At 46.1% G+C, this 19,061-nt stretch overlaps 1 protein-coding gene across 1 annotated transcript in view; it reads right to left on the bottom strand.

Annotated features, from left to right (window-relative positions):
- samd11 (sterile alpha motif domain containing 11) overlaps nucleotides 1–19,061 on the bottom strand; it is a 106,072-nt gene that overhangs the window by 8,269 nt on the left and 78,742 nt on the right. Inside the window, exons 7-11 of the mRNA XM_070444430.1 lie at nucleotides 14,218–14,362; nucleotides 7,037–7,152; nucleotides 6,391–6,469; nucleotides 5,448–6,214; nucleotides 3,774–3,904 (exon numbers count right to left, since the gene is read on the bottom strand). Of these exons, the coding sequence (XP_070300531.1) occupies nucleotides 3,774–3,904; nucleotides 5,448–6,214; nucleotides 6,391–6,469; nucleotides 7,037–7,152; nucleotides 14,218–14,362 (1,238 nt within the window). The remainder of the gene's footprint in view (nucleotides 1–3,773; nucleotides 3,905–5,447; nucleotides 6,215–6,390; nucleotides 6,470–7,036; nucleotides 7,153–14,217; nucleotides 14,363–19,061) is intronic.

Genomic DNA, 19,061 nt, shown 5'->3' with positions numbered 1-19,061 from the left:
AATACAACCCATTTCTCCGTTTAATTTCTCCATCTCATTGTCCAAATCATGCAATTCTCTTTCACACACACACTTTTTTCTCTGGACTGTTGTTTTGTCCTCGCAGTTGTTTTGCAATTGTGTAAATGGACATTATATTTAATTGCTTTTAAAATGTTTGCATTAATAATATTTCTTCACATTCAAAAGTGATCCATGTTTGCTAATTCTCACTGTGTTGTGCCTAACTACTCCTCTCTCTTTTCTCTCCCCCCCACCTCTTCTTCCACATGGTTGTGGTGATAACCCTGTGTGTAGAGGGTCAGGGGGGTCAGTGGCAGGGCCCCTTCCAGGGGGAGGTCTCCACGCTACAGACACAGAAAGATACTCTAATGTCTTTCATATGTGCTGCCCAGGGTGGTGTGTGGTGTGTGTGTGTGTGTGTGTGTGTGTGTGTGTGTGTGTGTGTGTGTGTGTGTGTGTGTGTGTGTGTGTGTGTGTTGTGTGTGTGTGTGTGTGTGTGTGTGTGTGTGGTGTGTGTGTGTGTGTGTGTGTGTGGTGTGTGTGGGTGTGTGCACATGCATAGGTGCGTGTTGGTCCCACTGCGAAACTGGCCGTTTTGCCTCTGCTTTCCTAAGCAGTTTCTGTCTGTGTTGTCAAACGTTCAATTCTCTCTATTTAATAACAGTCATTAGACACAGACAACATCAAACCAGGTTTCTAATTAACCCAAACAGAGTTGCTTAATATGAAGGTTTGATTCTGTGTGTATTTGCGAGTTAAGCTAAGGTGAATTCAAATGTCCTCCGGAGATTCAATGATTCAAAACCTCTTGGTGTAAAGGTTAAGCGTTGTCTTGACATTCGCTGGATTCGGATTCACGGCCAGTTCAGGACTACCCCCTACATTAGTGTCAGAAGTGGGCTGGAGCCTGAGGCCATCCGAGAGGCATGTACACGTGAAGGACATGGTATAGAGAAGTGTGGGGATACACCCTCCCGAAGGACGGGGTAGTGTAGCGGACCTTAACCCAACACCTAGCGAGCTTGTCAAGAGTTGCAGGTGTTGGCTTGACAGTTGCTGGACCCAGGTGCAAGCACCGGTCGATGCTACCCCCCGAATTCGCTACAATATACTTTCATGGTTGGTTTCATTAGCTAGGTTTCCATCCAGTTTGTTATATATTTCCATGCTAGTTTTCTAAAATATGCTTTTAAAAAAATGCACATTTTCCCACCAGAGGTGTGTTTCTATCCAACTGACTTGTTTCCAGATTTAAAAATCTGTGCGTCATAACATAATGCACATAAAAAGCAATTAGTCGTGGAACTTTTGATTTACCGGAAAAAACAAAAACAAACGTTTGATGTGTTTCCATTCTATTTTTATATCTGTCTATGTTTCTGGCACAAAAAAGTCTGCGATAAACAGCAAATGTTCCCACTCTGGTCTTGGCACTTTCACTCTGGCCAACAGCTCGCAGATACAGTTTGAAGGGTACATGATGAGGTTATGGGATAAGAGCAAGATTCATTTGTCAATTGGCAGCCAAGCACCGATCATCATGGCACCACCTTACAAATGAAGACCCTCACTAGTTATTGGAAAGGTGCATCAAGCTCATCATCGTGTGAAGTTCATCATAACCTATTCATCTGTAGCGTAGTAAACGGAATGTTTTTCGCAGTGGGAGGACTACACAACATAGCTTTGTTTTGACTGCAAGTTTACTTCCACATGATGGTTATGTTATCAATATTTGCACATAACTTTTTTCGCCGGAATTGTCATAATCTATTTCACCCACAAATAATTATCCCACCTTCTATAGCGTATTTTTGTTTTGTTGACATTTGGAAAGTTTACCGACCAATTTGCTGTTTCCAAAAGGCCTGCCTGCCATTTTTATCCAACATGTACAGTCGTGGCCAAAAGATTTGAGAATGACACAAATATTAATTTTCACAAGTTCGCTGCCTCAGTTTGTATGATGGCAATTTGCATTACTCCAGAATGTTATGAAGAGTAATTAATTGCAAAGTCGCCTCTTTGCCATTCAAATGAACTGAACCCCCAAACCATTTCCATTGCATTTCAGCCCTGCCACAAAAGGACCAGCTGAACATCATGTCAGTGATTCTCTCGTTAACACAGTGTTGAGTGTTGACGAGGACAAGGCTGGAGATCACTCTGTCATGTGATTGAGTTCGAATAACAGACTGGAAGCTTCAAAAGGAGGGTTGGTGCTTGGGAATTATCATGTTCTTCCTCTGTCAACCATGGTTACCCTGCAAGGAAACACGTGCTGTCATCATTGCTTTGCACAAAAAGGGCTTCACAGGCAAGGATATTGCTGCCAGTAAGATTGCACCTAAATCAACCATTTTATCGGATCATCAAGAACTGAAGGGAGAGCGAATCAATTGTTGTGAAGAAGGCTTCAGGGTGCCCAAGAAAATCCAGCAAGCGCCAGACCGTCTCCTAAAGTTGATTCAACTGCGAGATCGGGGCACTACCAGTACAGAGCTCGCTCAGGAATGGCAGCAGACAGGTGTGAGTGCATCTGCACGTACAGTGAGGCGGAAGACTTTTTGGAGGATAGCCTGGTGTCAAGAAGGGCAGCAAAGAAGCCACTTCTCTCCAGGAAAAACATCAGGGACAGACTGGATATTCTGCAAAAGGTACCGGGATTGGACTGCTGAGGACTGGGGTAAATCATTTTCTCTGATGAATCCCCATTCTGATTGTTTGAGGCATCAGAAAAAAGCTTGTCCGGAGAAGACAAGGTGGCCGCTACCATCAGTCCTGTGTCATGCCAACAGTAAAGCATCCTGAGACCATTCATGTGTGGTTGCTTCTCAGCCAAGGGAGTGGGCTCACTCACAATTTTGCTTAAGAACCACAGACATGAATAAAGAATGGTGCCAACACATCCCCGAGAGCAACTTCTCCCAACCATCCAGGAAACAGCTCTCCTCGCGCTTGTACGTAAGGAATGCATAATATGTGTTTTTCGTGCCGAGACCGTTCAGTCGCATGTGGTCTAGCACTCTGCGGTCGTGAGACGGGATATTTGAGAAGTTCCATATGTACTAAACATGCTAGCGCAAAAAGTTAGCTACTCAAAGTTGGCATCATCGAATGAGAATAGGACAATTAATCGAACCAAAACAACGATTTATTGTGGAACTTAGGTCCTGGGGGAGTGCATTCTGATGAAGATCATCAAAGCTAAGGGAATATTTATTGATGTAATTTTCGTATTTCTGTTTGACTCCAAAATGGCGGAGAAATTGTTGTTATATCTGAGCGCGTCTCAGATTATTGGCATGGTGTGCTTTTTCCGTAATCTTTTTTGAAATTTTTTGACACAGCAGTTTGCTTAAGAACAAAGTGTATCTTTAATTCTATGTAAAAATTTATCTTTCATCCAAAGTATATTTGATGAGTATTTATGTTAATTTAGATGTGGCTTCTGCAATTTCTCCGGATAATTTTTGGAGGCATACACACACACTCACAGAGCTTGCACCTACACTCACACCACTTTCATTTCCAACAGTGACGTGTATGTGTATGAGTGTGTATAACATTGAGTGGGCCGTGGTGCTGTGAGAGATAACATGGGTGTTATAGCTATATAATCAAATAGTAGTAAAACTTCTGATTGAGGTGACAATAATATATACTCTACCCTACTCTTCCACCAGCCCGCCCTGACCCCTCTCTCCCACTGTCGCTCTCTTTCTCTGGTTGAAAGTGTGGATAAACCAGAATCCTGATCTGGTTCTTACCTGGGTGTACTCAGCACAGCCGGCCAGGCCTCCCACAAAACCACACACCTCCTCCACACTCCACTTGCTTATGTCCTCCACCGGGGGCGCCGCAGAGTCCTCACCGTCCATTAACAGACCTCCCATACCGCCTGGGTGAGGAAGAGGGGGAAAGGGGTTGTAAATCAAGTCTTATTCTAAGGGCACACCGTAGCAAAACTTGCAATGGACAATGAAAATGAGCGTTCCCTATTGGACAAGTTCAGGTAGTTCTCTCCTTGTTTCTGTCCGTTTTCTTCCATTTGGTGCCTATTGAACACTACCCAGGACAGACCTTGACAAACAGCTAACATATACCCAACAGCGCTTCTCCTTTCTTTCTCAATATCTAATTCTCTTTCACGCACACACTTTTTCTCTCCCGCTCTGACTCTCTCTTTGTCCTGGTGGCTGTTTGGCAATTGTGTGAATTGACGTAATATTTAATTGCATTTAAGAATGTGATTCTTTATCTCATGTTTAAAAGTGTACTTCATCCATGTTTTCTGTTTCTCCTTATTGTTGTGCCCCTCCCCCTCTCCCTCCATATGGTTGTGGTGATAACCCCGTGTGTATAAGGGTCAGTGGCAGGGCCCCTTCCAGAGGGAGGTCTCCACGCTCATTACTTTCATGTGCCTGCCCAGGGCCGTGAGAGTGTGTGTTAGTGTGTGCCTGTGTGCGTGCGTGCTACTTGAGAGTGAGTGTGAGTGTGTGTGTGTGTGTGTGTGTGTGTGTGTGGTGTTGTGGTGTGTGTGTGTGTGTGTGTGGTGGTGTTGTGTGTGTTGGTGTGTGTGTGTGTGTGTGTGTGTGTGTTGTGTGTGTGTGTGTGTGTTTTGGCCCCCACCTGGCCATTTTGCCTCTGGTTCCCTAAGTAGTTTCTGTCTGTGTTTTCAAACGTTCAAATGTCTTTAATGACAGTCATTATACATAGGCAACTAAAACGAGGTATCTAATTAACCTAAAAAGAGTTGCTCTAAGGTCAAGGTACAATTCTGTGTGTATTTGCAAGTTTAAGCTACAGTGAGTTCAAATGTGACAGTCTGCAATACTACATAAAAGGGAAGTCCCCTTAACCAGGGGTTCCCAACCTCTTTTTCTCTGTGGACCGGCATGTAAACCTGAAATATTTTTTGCGGACCGGTGGATAGAGGGGGGGTATGAGCTTGTGGCTTGATTGAGTATTAGCGGCCCCCAGCTCAAACCCGACCAAGAACATGCGCATCTAAGGTATTTCTTCTGATTTCATAGTTGGTAGGCTGCAAACAGACAGTGGCACTACTTTTCATCTGGTATGCAATCCAAATTGCTATCTAGCAAGCAACCTTCACTTTGAAGAATTATAAGGGACCACTCACAAAATGACTGGGGAAACATGTTGTTCAGTACAAACCAAACTCAACACATCCCTGCCTTCATAGCACCACAACAAGACCACTTATGCTGTTTGGACAATCACTAATATTGTATTTGGCTGTTATCGTTGCATAACACTTCTCTCAGATGCAGCAGTTGTTAGTTAGCATGCTAACGCCTGTTGAGATTGGCTGGTAGCATGGCTAGCCAAATAGCATTTACAGGTTGCAGTTGGGGGTGACTTTTAAGTATCATACAGTTGATTGGTAAGGATGTTATGGTGCATGTGTATGTGTTACTCACCAGTGTGGAAGTAGGGACTTGTGTAGGGAAATCCAAAGGGCAGCGACTGGCCGTGGAGCCCTGGCAGAGGAGGCATGGCGCCAGGTGGAAAGTGGTACTTGACATCGCTCTTGCCCAGCCCCGGGGTGAAGAGGTGATGACTGGGTGGTGAATCTGCACCCGCCGAGCTACAGGGGGCACTAAGCCGACCCGAGCCCTCGCCCGCCTCTTTGGCACCGTCACACCCCCCCTTCCCGCCGCTCTCTTTCCCTCTGTCCCTGTGAAGCCCATGCCAGTCGGTTGCCTTGGCAAACAATCCCTCATGCCTATCCTCGCCCATCTCCGTCTCGCTATCCGTGTCCTTCATTTCTTCATCCTGCCCATCTGCATCTCCGTCCCTCCCTCGGCCCTCCCTCTCTTGGTGGTCTCCCCCCCTAGGTTGCTGGGGGCCTTTCCGGGAGCCCCCCTTACTCAATCCGGCCCCAGCCCCGGAGCCTTGTCCCTGGGTATCTTTGGGCGTTGTGGACCCCGAGGGCCCCTGGTGGTTGAGGGAGAGTAGGGGGGTGCTGGTGTGTCGGAGCATCAGCATGGCGTTTTGGCGTCGGCTGAGCTCCTCGTGGAGGGGGTGTCCCTCGGGCAGGTGGTGGAGACTGCGCAGGGCGGGATGGTCCGGAGGGAGGCCATGGGGTAGGCCCATGGGGTCAGAACCCCCCAATGCACGCTGCTGCTGCTGCCTGTGGAGACTCTCCAGCTCCTTGTGTCTGAGCAGCTCTGCTGACATCTCCAACCTGGGACCGGACATAGAGAAGAGAGGTTAGGGCTGGTGGTACCACACACACGCTATACACGGAATGTTACGATACAGACACACACTACTACAGCATTAACATCACACACACACCCCATCACAGCACTGACAGCCACACATACACATGCACCACAACATTAGAAGACAATGACAAACCTGGCCAAGTTCTGCTTCCGAAGCATTTCCTGTTGCCGGGCAAACATTTCAGCTTGGGCAGGCTGGAGGAAACCATAGCCTGAGGAAAACACACACACACATAAAACACACATCGATAAGCACACACCCCAATTAAGAGATTTCTGACATACAGTTTACATGGAGTATTCAAATGCAATGACCCCCTGTGTAATATCAATGCCTCACAAAGAATCCGATTTTTACCAAGAAAATGACATTATTTAAAACATAAATGTTAGGATTGATTCATGATTCTCAATCAAGACAGTCAATAGACACATTCATTCCATGGAAAACGTTCCCATTTCCCAATTTTGGTGGGAATACAACTAATGTCTACCATAAGCCAATTGTGGTTCTGGTTTGCATTAGCATCTAACTCGCCATTAATAAGTGCAGGCTGTGGTTAGCCTGCTAGCATTAGCATCTCATTTATCATTAGGTGTAGGCCCCATATTCATTTCTGTAGTTAGCCTGCTAGCATTAGCATCTCATTTATCATTAGGTGTAGGCCCCATATTCATTTCTGTAGTTAGCCTGCTAGCATTAGCATCTCATTTATCATTAGGTGTAGGCCCCATATTCATTTCTGTAGTTAGCCTGCTAGTGTAAGCATCTGATTTACCGGGGGACTGGCACAGGGCAGAGGGCATGCCCAAGAAGGGGGGCCGCAGGTGGGGTCCCAATGTGATGTGAGGGCCGTTCTGGGTGGACAGCAGAGGCGGAGGATGGGACATCTCCCTGCGGACACACAAACAAAAACACACCACATTAAAACCAACAGAAATTAACAGTAAAAACTATAAACCGTCAAACAAATTGCTGAGATTTTTTCATTGGAATACTCTGCTATTACTTTCACGTTAAATGCACACATTCAGGCAGATTATGGAACAGTTCGTCAACCCTGAGAAATAACGAGAGCAGACTTATTCGTAGGCTGGGCTGGCTAGTTGGTTTCGTAACAGTACTATACAGTATATTAGAAAGCACTGAGTATAAAACTGGTTTGAGGTGAAAGCCTGTATGTACTACAGAGGACCCGGTTTGTGGTGTGTTTTGGTGACTGGGCTGGCCACGCACACACACATGCATACTCACACATATGCATACTCACCCTTACACACACATGCACACACACTTAATGAGGGCTGACTACACAATGGGAGTGTGTCAGGCTCCGACAGCTGGGGCGGCCCCTGCGTCTCGACCGGGGCCACGGGCTGAAGGACCTTCTAATTAACACTAATCCTCCTCTCTTCTCTCTTTTTTTTCCGCCCCTCCCTCTCTCTCCCTCTCCGGGCCGTATTGAGCGATTGAAAAGGCGGCCGTGTCCTGCAAACCCTATTTATGAAAAGGCCTCTCTATTATGTGCTTCTCCTTTTGTCCTTGTTCTGAGCAAAGAAAAGCTCCTCTCTCTTTCTCTCCCTGCTCTGTCAATCGTCCCAAAGGGGCAGGGGAGACAGGAGAATTTGATGTAAGAGGAAAAAATGTGCGGTTGGTGAAGGGTTGGAGAAGAGACATAAGAATCTGTTCTTCAGCTTGGTGTGTTTCAGGGAGCATGTGGAAGTGTCACTGGGTACGGGGGTGTGTGGTGATCTGTTGATTGTCTATGTGTCGTCTTCTGGCAAAACCTTTTAGGCCTTTTCCTGCACACACACACACACACACACACACGCACACGCACACGCACACGCACACACACACACACACACACACACACACACACACTTTCTCTCTCTCTCAATCGTGCAATGGGCTAAATATCATCAGTTTGCTGCTTTGGAGATATGCAGCACACATAAGGACACCATGATGGTGAATACAGCCAAATTACACCATATTTGCATGGGACCACAGCTATTGGTTTGGAACATTTGTGTTGAAAATCAACAAGCGCCTGCATGTCTCTGTCCTTACACATACAGCAGAGAGAGAGAAAGAAATTCAGAGAGAAAGAGAGAGAGAAGGGGAGGGAGAAAGAGAGACAGGGAGGGAGAGAGGGAGAGAGAGAGAGAGCGAGAGAGAGAGGAAAAGAGAGAGAAAGAGGGGAGAGAGGGAGGGAGGGAGGGAGGGAGGGAGAGAGAAGGAACGAGAGAGGGAGTGAGAGATGGAGAGAGAGAAACGGAGGTGGGGGGGTGGTGAGAACCATTTATTGATCGGCGGCCCGTCGCTAAAATGTTTATGCAAATCGTATAACCGCTCTCTCCGGCGGTGCCTCGCACTCTGGTGGCAGCTCCAATTAATCTTGGGGAAGGGCCGGGCCGTGTGACCCTGTGGCCCACTAGCCAGGGCCCCGCCGCTGCTTATGTAATTACACCGCCCAGTTTGTAATCACCTGGCCTAATCCCTCGGGGCTAGCAATTAGCCTGGGCCGCGCCGCTGTGCTACGGCCACAGTAGACTAGGGCCCCTGTATGCCAAACCTCCATTCATTTAACCCCCTCCCTGTGTCTCCTAGCCTAGCCTAGCATTAGCGCTAGCCCACAGATGAATAACGGTCAATTAAAGCTGCATGACTGAGGCCACCAGGCGTCCGCTACACCATAATTAGGCCTAATCACAATGTGGGAAGGAAAAGGGAGAGACTGAGGGAGCGAGACAGAGGGAGAAGGGTGGGGGAGAGAGGGCGCCAGACGTGTTCTCTCTCCTTTTATAGGAAGCAATTTGGGGGGAAGGTGGCGGCTACACAACATGACCAAAAGTATGTGGACACCTGCTCGTCCAACATCTCATTCCAAAACCATGGTCATTAATATGGAGTTGGTCCCTCATTTGCTGCTATAACAGCCTCCACTCTTCTGTGAAGGCTTTCCACTAAATGTTGGAACATTCAGTCACAAGAGCATTAGTGAGGTCGGGCACTGATGTTGGGATATTAGGCCTGGCTCGCAGTCGGTGTTCCAATTCATCCCAAAGGTGTTCGATGGGGTTGAGGTCAGGGCTCTGTGCAGGCCAGTCAAGTTCTTCCACACCGACCTCAACAAACCATTCTGTATGGACCTCACTTTGTGCACGTGGGCATTGTCATGCTGAAATAGGAAAGGGCCTTCCCCAAACTGTTGCCACAATGTTGAAAGCACGGAATTGTCTAGAATGTCATTGTATGCTGTAGCATTGAGATTTCCCTTCACTGGAACTAAGGGGTCTAGCCCGAATCATGAAAAACAGCCCCAGATTATTATTCCTCCTCCACCAAACTTTACAGTTGGCACTATGCATTGGGGCAGGTAGCATTCTCCTGGCATCCGCCAAACATAGGAGAGACGATTTTTATGCGCTACGCTCTTCAGCACTCGGCGGTCCTGTTCTGTGAGCTTGTGTGGCCTACCACTTCGCAGCTGAACCGTTGTTGCTTCTAGACATTTCCCCTTCACAATAACAGCACTTACAGTTTACCGGGGCAGCTATAGCACGGCAGAAATTTGACAAACTGACTTGTTGGAAAGGAGGCATCCTATGACGGTGCCATGTTGAAAGTCACTGAGCTCTTCAGTAAGGCCATTCTATTGCCAATGTTTGTCTATGGAGATTGCATTCCTGTGTGCTCGATTTTATACACCTGTCAGCAATGGGTGTGGCTGAAATAGCCGAATCCGTTAATTTGAAGGGGTGTCTACATACTTTTATATATATATAATGTATTAACCAGTTTGCTCTGCCTGTCTATGTAGTTTACTGTGCATTCTGTTAAGTGCGTTACAAACTCCCATTTAACCAACCATAAACATATGTTCCTTATTTTATCAACAATATATACACTGAGTGCACAAAACATTAAGAACACCTTCCTAATATTGAGTTGGATYTCTTTTGGGTGGTGGATTTAAAACTTCTTCGGGATCGGTGTCCCTTCCACGGGACGGTTGAGCTAACGTAGGCTAATGCGATTAGCATGAGGTTGGAAGTAACAAGAACATCTCCCAGGACATAGACGTATCTGATATTGGCAGAAAGCTTAAATTCTTGTTAATAAAACTGCACTGTCCAATTTACAGTAGCTATTACAGTGAAATAATACCATACTATTGTTTGAGGCGAGTGCACAATTTTGAACATGAAAAGTTATTAACAAACAAACTAGGCACATTTGGGCAGTCTTGATACAACATTTTTAACATAAATTCAATGGTTCATTGGATTTATTAAAACTTAGACTGAGCTAATGAACCATTGCATTTCTGTCCAAAACACTTTAAATGGTTTATATATTTGTTCACAAACATTTAACAACACAATACAGCATTTTGCACACACTTTCACAGTCACAGAACACAATATTACATTAAGCAATGTCTCTCTCTTCAACGTGCGTCTCTCTAGCTAGCACGAGTAACATCCCAAGTCTCCTCGTTCTCATTTCTCTTTCTCTTCTCTCTCTCTCTGCTCTCTCTCTTCTCTCTCCTCTCTCTGCTCTCTCTTCTCTCTCTCTCCTCTCTCTTCTCTCTCTCGTCTCTTTCTCCTTCATTCTTTCTCTCTCTTCTCGTCTCTCCGTTCTCCCTCCCCCCCGCTTCTTCCTCTCTCTTCTCTCCCTCACTCTCCTCCTTCCTTCTACTCGCACAGTTCTCGTTTTTCTCCTCGGCTCTTGCTTTCATCTTGTCTCTTTCTCTCTCGCTCTCTCACTTCTCTGTCTCTCTCTTTCTCTCGTTCTCTCGCTTTATCTGTCTCTTTCCTTCTCTCCCCACCCTCTCTCTTTCTTTCTCTCTCTTTCTCTCTTCCCGCCTGCAGAGAGGCCAAGGGCTCCTGGGGATTCACTCATGTGTGACGACCTGTCAGAGTGGCGACAGCGGCCCCTTCCCACAGCGGGACAGTGTGTGTGTGTGTGTGTGCCTGTGTGCATATTAGTGTGTTTAATAGTAAATGGCTGCATACTGTGTGTGTGTGTGTGTGTGTGTGACAGGGCTGTCCTTAATGACGGGAGCGTGGGGGGATTAGGAGCGCCGCGCGGCCGCCTTCGGCTCTCGCTCCACGGAAACACATTTACACAGGAAGCTCATTAAAATGGATGAGGCTTCCCCTCTCTCTCACTCCTTCTCCATCTCTCTGTTTCTCTCGCTGCTTCTCTCACGCTCTCTCTCTCCTTCTCTTTATCCTTCTCTCTTCCTCTCAAATGCTCCTTCTCTCTTTCTATCTCTTTCCCTGTCTCTCCTCTCTATCCTATTGCCTTTCTCCTATCTTCTTTTCCTCCATCTCTCTCCCTCTACCTTTTTATATCACAATCTCTCTCCCTCTACCTTTCAATACCACCATCTCTCTCCCTCCCCTCTACCTTTCTTTACCACCATCTCTCTCCCTTTCTATATCTCTTTCTCCTCTCCTTCTCCTCTCCCCCTGTCCCTTCAAGTGTCTCCACCCATGCCAAACACTGGGAATTGCTCTGCCGATAGCAAGTCTAAATCTGTGTCCCAAATGGCACCCTATTCCCAAAGGGGCTCTGGTCAAAAGTAGTGCACTATATAGAGAATAGGGTGCCATTTTGGACAAAGGCCAGACAAATGGGAAAGACAGGCTCTAAGTCTATCGACCCGCCTAATGATTTGTTTTTAACAATGGGCCCTAATGGGCCTCAGATAATCAATGATGGGGGGTCGATGGAAAGGTGAGATGCCTAGAGGGATGGCTTTGGTCTCCTCTCCTCTTTATCTATTGAATGTAATGAGAGAGAAAGATTTAAAGAGAAGTGGAAGAGTATGGAAGATGAAGAGAGGGAGAGAGAGATAGAGAGGAAGGAAGTGGGATGGATGGAGGGAGAGCGAGGAATGGATGGAGGGAAAGAAAGAGAGAGTAAGGAAGGAAGGAAGGAAGGAAGGAAGGAAGAGAGAGAGAGAGAGGGATTGATTGAGGGTAAATGGATGGATGGAGGGAGGTAGAGAAGTGCAGAGGGCTAGTTAACATCCCCCGGTCCTGTGTGGCTAATTACTCTCTATGCAGGCGGAGAACCGCCGTGGCTCACTGACCACAGCTACATTGCACTGCTGGGCCACACACACACACACACGCACGCACGCACACACGCACGCATGCACTCACATACACATTGCACAAACACACACACACACACATAGGACTCTAGGCTTAGAAATAGAACCCGTACAACCACCACCTCCCTCACACACACACCCTTCCTTGGGCCGCTCCGTTTCCTGCTTAATTCACTCCCCCCCACACACACACTTCCCCTGCGCCCCCCTGCCTGCCGCCCCGCCGGCCCATTATCGATTGCCCGCTTCTCCCCGCGCCACATAAATAATCGACAAGCAATTACCCGCCCACTCCCGCTGCCCCTGGCTTTGTTTGGGAGGCACAGCAGCCAGCGCCGGTGAAGAGGGGGGAAGGAGGAGGGGAAGAGGAGGAGGAGGAGGAGGAGGGGGGGAGAGGGTTGCAGCAATGATTTTTAGTGGGGTCCTAGTTCAGCCACATATACACACACGTGTATAACCACACACACACACACACAAACGTATAGGCTACACACATGCATGCACACAAACACCACACACACACACACAGCATATTGTACAGTAAAATACCAACATCAGATCCAAGCAAAGGGGATAGACAGGAGTATGTAGAGAGAGGAGACGTAGAGAGAGGAGACGTAGAGAGAGGAGTATGGAGAGAGAGGGGGAGTAGAGAGAGAGGGGGATGGAGAGACATGGGGAAGGAGAGAACATGGGGAAGGAGAGATATGGGGAAGGAGAGACATGGGGAAGGAGAGACATGGGGAAGGAGAGACATGGGGAAGGAGAGACATGGGGAAGGAGAGACATGGGGAAGGAGAGACATGGGGAAGGGATGCAACAGTGGTAAAGCAAACTAGCACAGCCTATTGACTTCACTTTTCTTCCCCTCCACAATTTTTCTTCTTCAGTTGTGAGTTCAGTTGTGTGTCTCAGGAGGAGTTAAGATATGCAAGAAAAACATTTTGATGACACACTTGGAACGATGAACACAAGTGTGTAACAGTACAAATATAAGCACCCCCAACTTTGGTTTGAGAAGTGGGGGGTCACCATTTTATTTATATGTATATATATATGTATATATATACATATAAATCCGGTGGAATAAACACTCCAAACAGCCTACCCGACCGCTTGGAGGCGTCCGCATGGTCCTAAAGCACACCGTTGCCTGGTTTTGTATCACATTCCAATGATAAAACTGGGGGAGGAATGCCATTTCAGAATGTCACCCCCCTCCCCAGTGAAAGCTGTGCCCCTGCACACAGACATGGATAGGAACATACACCCAGATAGAAACACACACACTACAGCTCAACCGCCCTATCTCCCTGGCAGCACCACCACTGCAAATAACGGGAATATTCCACATTCAAAAATAAAGCCTACATCCTCCCCTATACATACTGCATGAGCCCCCGTGTGTGTGTGCTTCTGTGTGTATGTTTCTGTCTGTGTGTGTGTGCTTCTGTGTGTATGTTCCTATCCGTGTGTGTGTGTGTGTGCTTCTGTGTGTATGTTCCTATCCGTGTGTGTGTGTGTGTGCTTCTGTGTGTATGTTCCTATCCGTGTGTGTGTGTGTATAATAATACTAATTTGGGGGTGCTTATATTTGTTCTGTTAAACACTTGTTTTCATCGTTCCAAGTGCGTCATCAAAATGTTTTTCTTGCATATCTTAATTAACTCCTCCTGAGAAACCTGCAGGGAGTAGGGTCGTGGCTAGTGTCACCAATGTCCCCCAGCGCCTCGCCTTGTTGGCTCCAGGAATCGAACCAGCAACCTTTAAGTTACTGCCCCAATGCTCTAACTTGAAGGCTACCATTGTGTGTTAGCCAGGCCTACCTCTCAGTGTAGTGGGCGTCTCTGTGCTGGGGCAGGCCCTGCTTGCGTCTCTGGCTGGACGAGCTGCCTGCCGAAGGGAGATGGGCCTCCAAACCCCCTGTGTTCCTCACTGCTGCCAGGGCCTCCTGGCGCACCCGCAACAGATCTAGAGAGGGGAGGGAGGGAGGGAGGGAAAGACAGCGAGAGAGAGAGAGAGAAAGTTAAGCATAACTGGGCATAAGCAGTTCTATGTTCAACTCAAGGGAAAGAGAAAATCACAGCTATAAATGTCATTTCCTACAGCTTATATCTCATCCTAAAAGTGTGTTTTTCCCCCATTTCATTTGAAATGCATGGAGAGTGTTTTAGGTTCAGCTGAAACTGGAGTAGTGCAGTACAATTGAAATGTGCTTCCTTTTGTGATATAAGTAGAGGATATGTATGAACGGGAGGTTTCTATAATGTTCTGCAGTTATGTGGAGTGAATGGCTGTGTCCCAAAATGGCACCAACAGGGCACCTCAAGTTCATAACCTGACATTCTAGAAACACACACACACACATGCGAGCACAGGTCCACAAGTACACTACATACTGAACAATAGCACACACACACAAAATAAAGGGACACACTGAGTACCTAAATACTGGCACACTCATCGGAAAACACTCTCAAAACAGAGACACGCACACAAACTTGCTTTTCCCCCTCTCTCTCTCTTGCTTCCACACATTTACATCATTTTTTTGAGCCATTCAAAATGAAGTTATATCTGGTAGGATAGAGAGAGAGCAAATTATATGGAGAGAGAGAAAGAGAGAAAAGGAGATGGATAGAGAGAGAAAGAGAGAGAGAAAATGAGATGGATACAGAGAGAGAAAGAGAAAAGGAGATGGATAGAGAGAGAAAAAGAGAGAAAAGGAGATGGTATAGAGATAGAAGAGAAAGAGAGAAAAGGAGATGGATAGAGAGAGAGGATAAGAAGAAAAAAGAGAGGAGATGGATGAGAGAGAGAGAGAGAAAGAGAGAAAAGGAGATGGATAGAGAGAGAGAAAGAGAGAAAGGAGATGGATAGAGAGAGAGAAAGAGAGAAAAGGAGATGGATAGAGAGAAGAGAAAAGGGATGGAGTAGGAGAGAGAAAGAGAGAAAAGGAGATGGATAGAGAGAGAAAGAGAGAGAGAAAATGAGATGGATAGAGAGAGAAAGAGAAAAGGAGATGGTAAGAGAGAAGAGAAGAGAGAGAGAGAGAAAGGAGGAAAAGGAGATGGATGAGAGAGAGAAAGAGAGAAAGGAGATGGATAGAGAGAGAAAGAGAGAAAAGGAGATGGATAGAGAGAGAGAAAAGGAGATGGATAGAGAGAGAAAAGAGAGAAAAGGAGATGGATAGAGAGAGAAAGAGAGAAAAGGAGATGGATAGAGAGAGAAAAGAGAAAAGGAGATGGATAGAGAGAGAAAAGAGGGAAAGGAGATGGATAGAGAGAGAAAGAGAGAAAAAGGAGATGGATAGAGAGAGAAAGAGAGAAAAGAGATGGATAGAGAGAGAAAAAGAGAGAAAAGGAGATGGATAGAGAGAGAAAAAGAGAGAAAAGGAGATGGATAGAGAGAAAGAGAGAAAGGAGATGGATAGAAAGAGAAAAAGGAGAAAGGAGTGGATAGAGAGAGAGAAGAGAGAAAGGAGATGGATAGAGAGAGAAAGAAAGAGAGAAAAGAGATGGATGAGAAGAAAGAGAGAAAAGGAGATGGATAGAGAGAGAAAGAAAGAGAGAAAGGAATGGATAGAGAGAGAAAAGGGATGGATAGAGAGAGAAAGAGAGAAAAAGGAGATGGATAGAGAGAGAGAAAGAAAGAGAGAAAAAGGAGATGGATAGAGAGAGAGAAAGGAGAAAAGGAGATGGATTAGAGAGAGTTATACTATCATGGAAAACCGGAATCTCAGGCAGCTGGAACCAGGAAGTCTTGGCCTTTGTTCCATGTTAGGACAGGGGGACTTCCCACATGGCCAAGAGGATCCCTATCACATGTATCTCTTCTCTCTCTGCCCCCCTCCCCTCTCTCCCCGCTCTCTATCTCACACATTCTCCCCGTTCCCCTCTTTCCCACTTTTTCTGTTGTGGCAATGGGCAGAATCTCAATATTCTCTCTCTCTCTCTCTCTCTCTCTCTCTCTCTCTCTCTCTCTCTCTCTCTCTCTCTCTCCTCTCTCTCTCTCTCTCTCTCTCTCTCTCTCTCTCTCTCTCTCTCTCTCTCTCTCCTCTCCTCTCTCTCTCTCTCTCTCTCTCTCTCTCTCTTTCTCTCTCCATCATTATCAGCCAGGCCAGGCCCCACCACGAGACAGGGCCTCTAATGAGAGGCTGTTAAAGAGAAAATCCATCCTGCTCTCTCCCTCTATCTTCACCCCCCTCTATCTATCTCCCTCTCTATCTCCCTCTCTCACACTTTCTCTCTCCTCCCTTTTTTAATTAGATCCCGTGGAAGCCAGGGGCCATTTCCGCCGCTGGTGTATGTGTGTGTGCTGGGGCGTAGAGCGGGGTGCTAGGGTCGGGGGTGGAGCGACAGATATTAATGTGGCCCAGCACAAGAGTATCGATCTGCTTGCTGCTGCGGGGGACTCGACTGGCGGCAGACTTCACCTCTAGATATAGGTCCCTCAGTTGACAATGGTCTCCCCATCGATACTGCCTGGACTCTACCAGTCCCTATCAACACTGTCTGGACTCTACCAGTCCCTATCTAAAATGTCTGGACTTCTACCAGTCCCTATCTACACTGCCTGGACTGTTACATAGAGACCTAGGCTGAGATTCAATCTTAACATGCTTTGTTGGCTGTGAACCTTTTAAAGGCAATGTTCCCGCCATTCACAGAGACCATATATATATATATATATATTTTTACCTTTATTTTAACTAGGCAAGTCAGTTAACTTCTCTAGGGTAGGGGGCAGCATTCGGAATTTTGGATGAAAGACATGCCCAAATTAAACTGCCAGCTACTCATCCCCAAAAGATAAGATATGCATATTATTAGTAGATTTGGATAGAAAACACTCAGAAGTTTCTAAAACTGTTTGAATCATGTCGTGATATAACAGAACTTATTTAGCAGGCGAAACCCCGAGGACAAACCATTTCAGATTATTTTTGTTTTGAGTCACTCTCTTTTCAATGCGATTTCATTGGGAACCAAAGATTCTAAGGACCTGCTTGCAGTTCCTACGTTCCACTGGATGTCAACAGTCTTGAGAAATTGGTTGAGGTTATTCCTTTGTGTAATGAAGAAGTATGGCCATCTTGAACGAGAGTCACTGAAGTGTCCTGTTAGATAGAAGCGCGTGACCAGAAAGCTAGCTATAGTTGGTTTTAATCCTGTTTTGAACACAGATCATCCCGTCTTCAATTTTATCGATTATTAACGTTAAAAAATACCTAAATTGGATTGAACCGGTGTTTTTTCTGGATCAAACACGCCAAATAAATGGACATTTGGATATATATCGATGGAATTAATCGAACAAAAGGACCATTTGTGATGTTTATGGACATATTGGAGTGCCAACAACAGAAGCTCGTCAAAGGTAAGGCATGAATTATATTTTTATTTCTGCGTTTTGTGTCGCGCCTGCAGGTTGAAATATGCTTCTCTGTCTTTGTTTACTATTGTGCTATCCTCAGATAATAGCATCGTTTGCTTTCGCCGTAAATCCTTTTTGAAATCAGACATGTTGGCTGGATTCACAACAAGTGTAGCTTTAATTTGGTGTCTTTCATGTGTGAATTCATGAAAGTCTGATTTTTATAGTATATATTTTAATTTGGCGCTCTGCTTTTACTGGCTTTTGTGGCAAGTGGGACTTAGCGTCCCAACATATCCTAGAGAAGTTAAGAACAAATTCTTATTTTCAATGACGGCCTAAGAACAGTGGGTAAAATGCCTGTTCAGGGGCAGAACGACAGATTTTTACCTTGTAAGCTCAGGGATTCTTCGGTTCCAAGTCCAATGCTCTAACCACTAGGCTACCTGACGCACCCTTATTCACAGTAAACACTAATATAGGGACCCACCTACGCTGCTTGTCACCAAAACCCTTGCTAACTTTTACAGATGCACAATTGAGAGCATCCTGTCGGACAGTATCACCGCCTGGTACGGCAACTGCACCGTCCACAACCGCAGGCCTCTCCAGAGGGTGGTGCGGTCTGCACAATGTATCACCGGGGGCAAACTACCTGCCCTCCAGGACACCTACCACACCCGATGTCACAGGAAGGCAAAAAGATCATCAAAAGACAACAACTAGCCGAGCCACTGCCTGTTCACCCCGCTTCCATCCAGAAGGCGAGGTCAGTACAGGTGGCATCAGAGCTGGGACAGAGAGATTGAAAAACAGCTTCTATCTCAAGGCCATCAGATTGTTAAACCGCCACCACTAGCACAGAGAGGCGGCTGCCTACCTACAGACTTGATATTATTGGCCACTTTTAATAAAATGGAACACTAGTCACTTTAATAATGCCACTTTAAGAATGTTTACGTATCTCGCATTACTCATCTCATATGTACAGTGGGGCAAAAAAGTATTTAGTCAGCCACCAATTGTGCAAGTTCTCCCACTTAAAAGGATGAGAGAGTCCTGTAATTTTCATCATAGGTGCACTTCAACTATGACAGACAAAATGAGAAAAAAAATCCAGAAAATCACATGTAGGATTTTTCTATGAATTTATTTGCAAATTATGGTGGAAATAAGTATTTGGTCAATAACAAAAGTTTATCTCAATACTTTGTTATATACCCTTTGTTGGCAATGACAGAGGTCAAACGTTTTCTGTAAGTCTTCACAAGGTCTTCACACACTGTTGCTGGTA

This window comes from Salvelinus sp. IW2-2015, linkage group LG7, assembly GCF_002910315.2.
Source record: "Salvelinus sp. IW2-2015 linkage group LG7, ASM291031v2, whole genome shotgun sequence".
In the NCBI taxonomy this organism is placed as follows: Eukaryota; Metazoa; Chordata; class Actinopteri; order Salmoniformes; family Salmonidae; genus Salvelinus; species Salvelinus sp. IW2-2015.
This window is presented reverse-complemented; position numbering and strand designations above follow the sequence as displayed.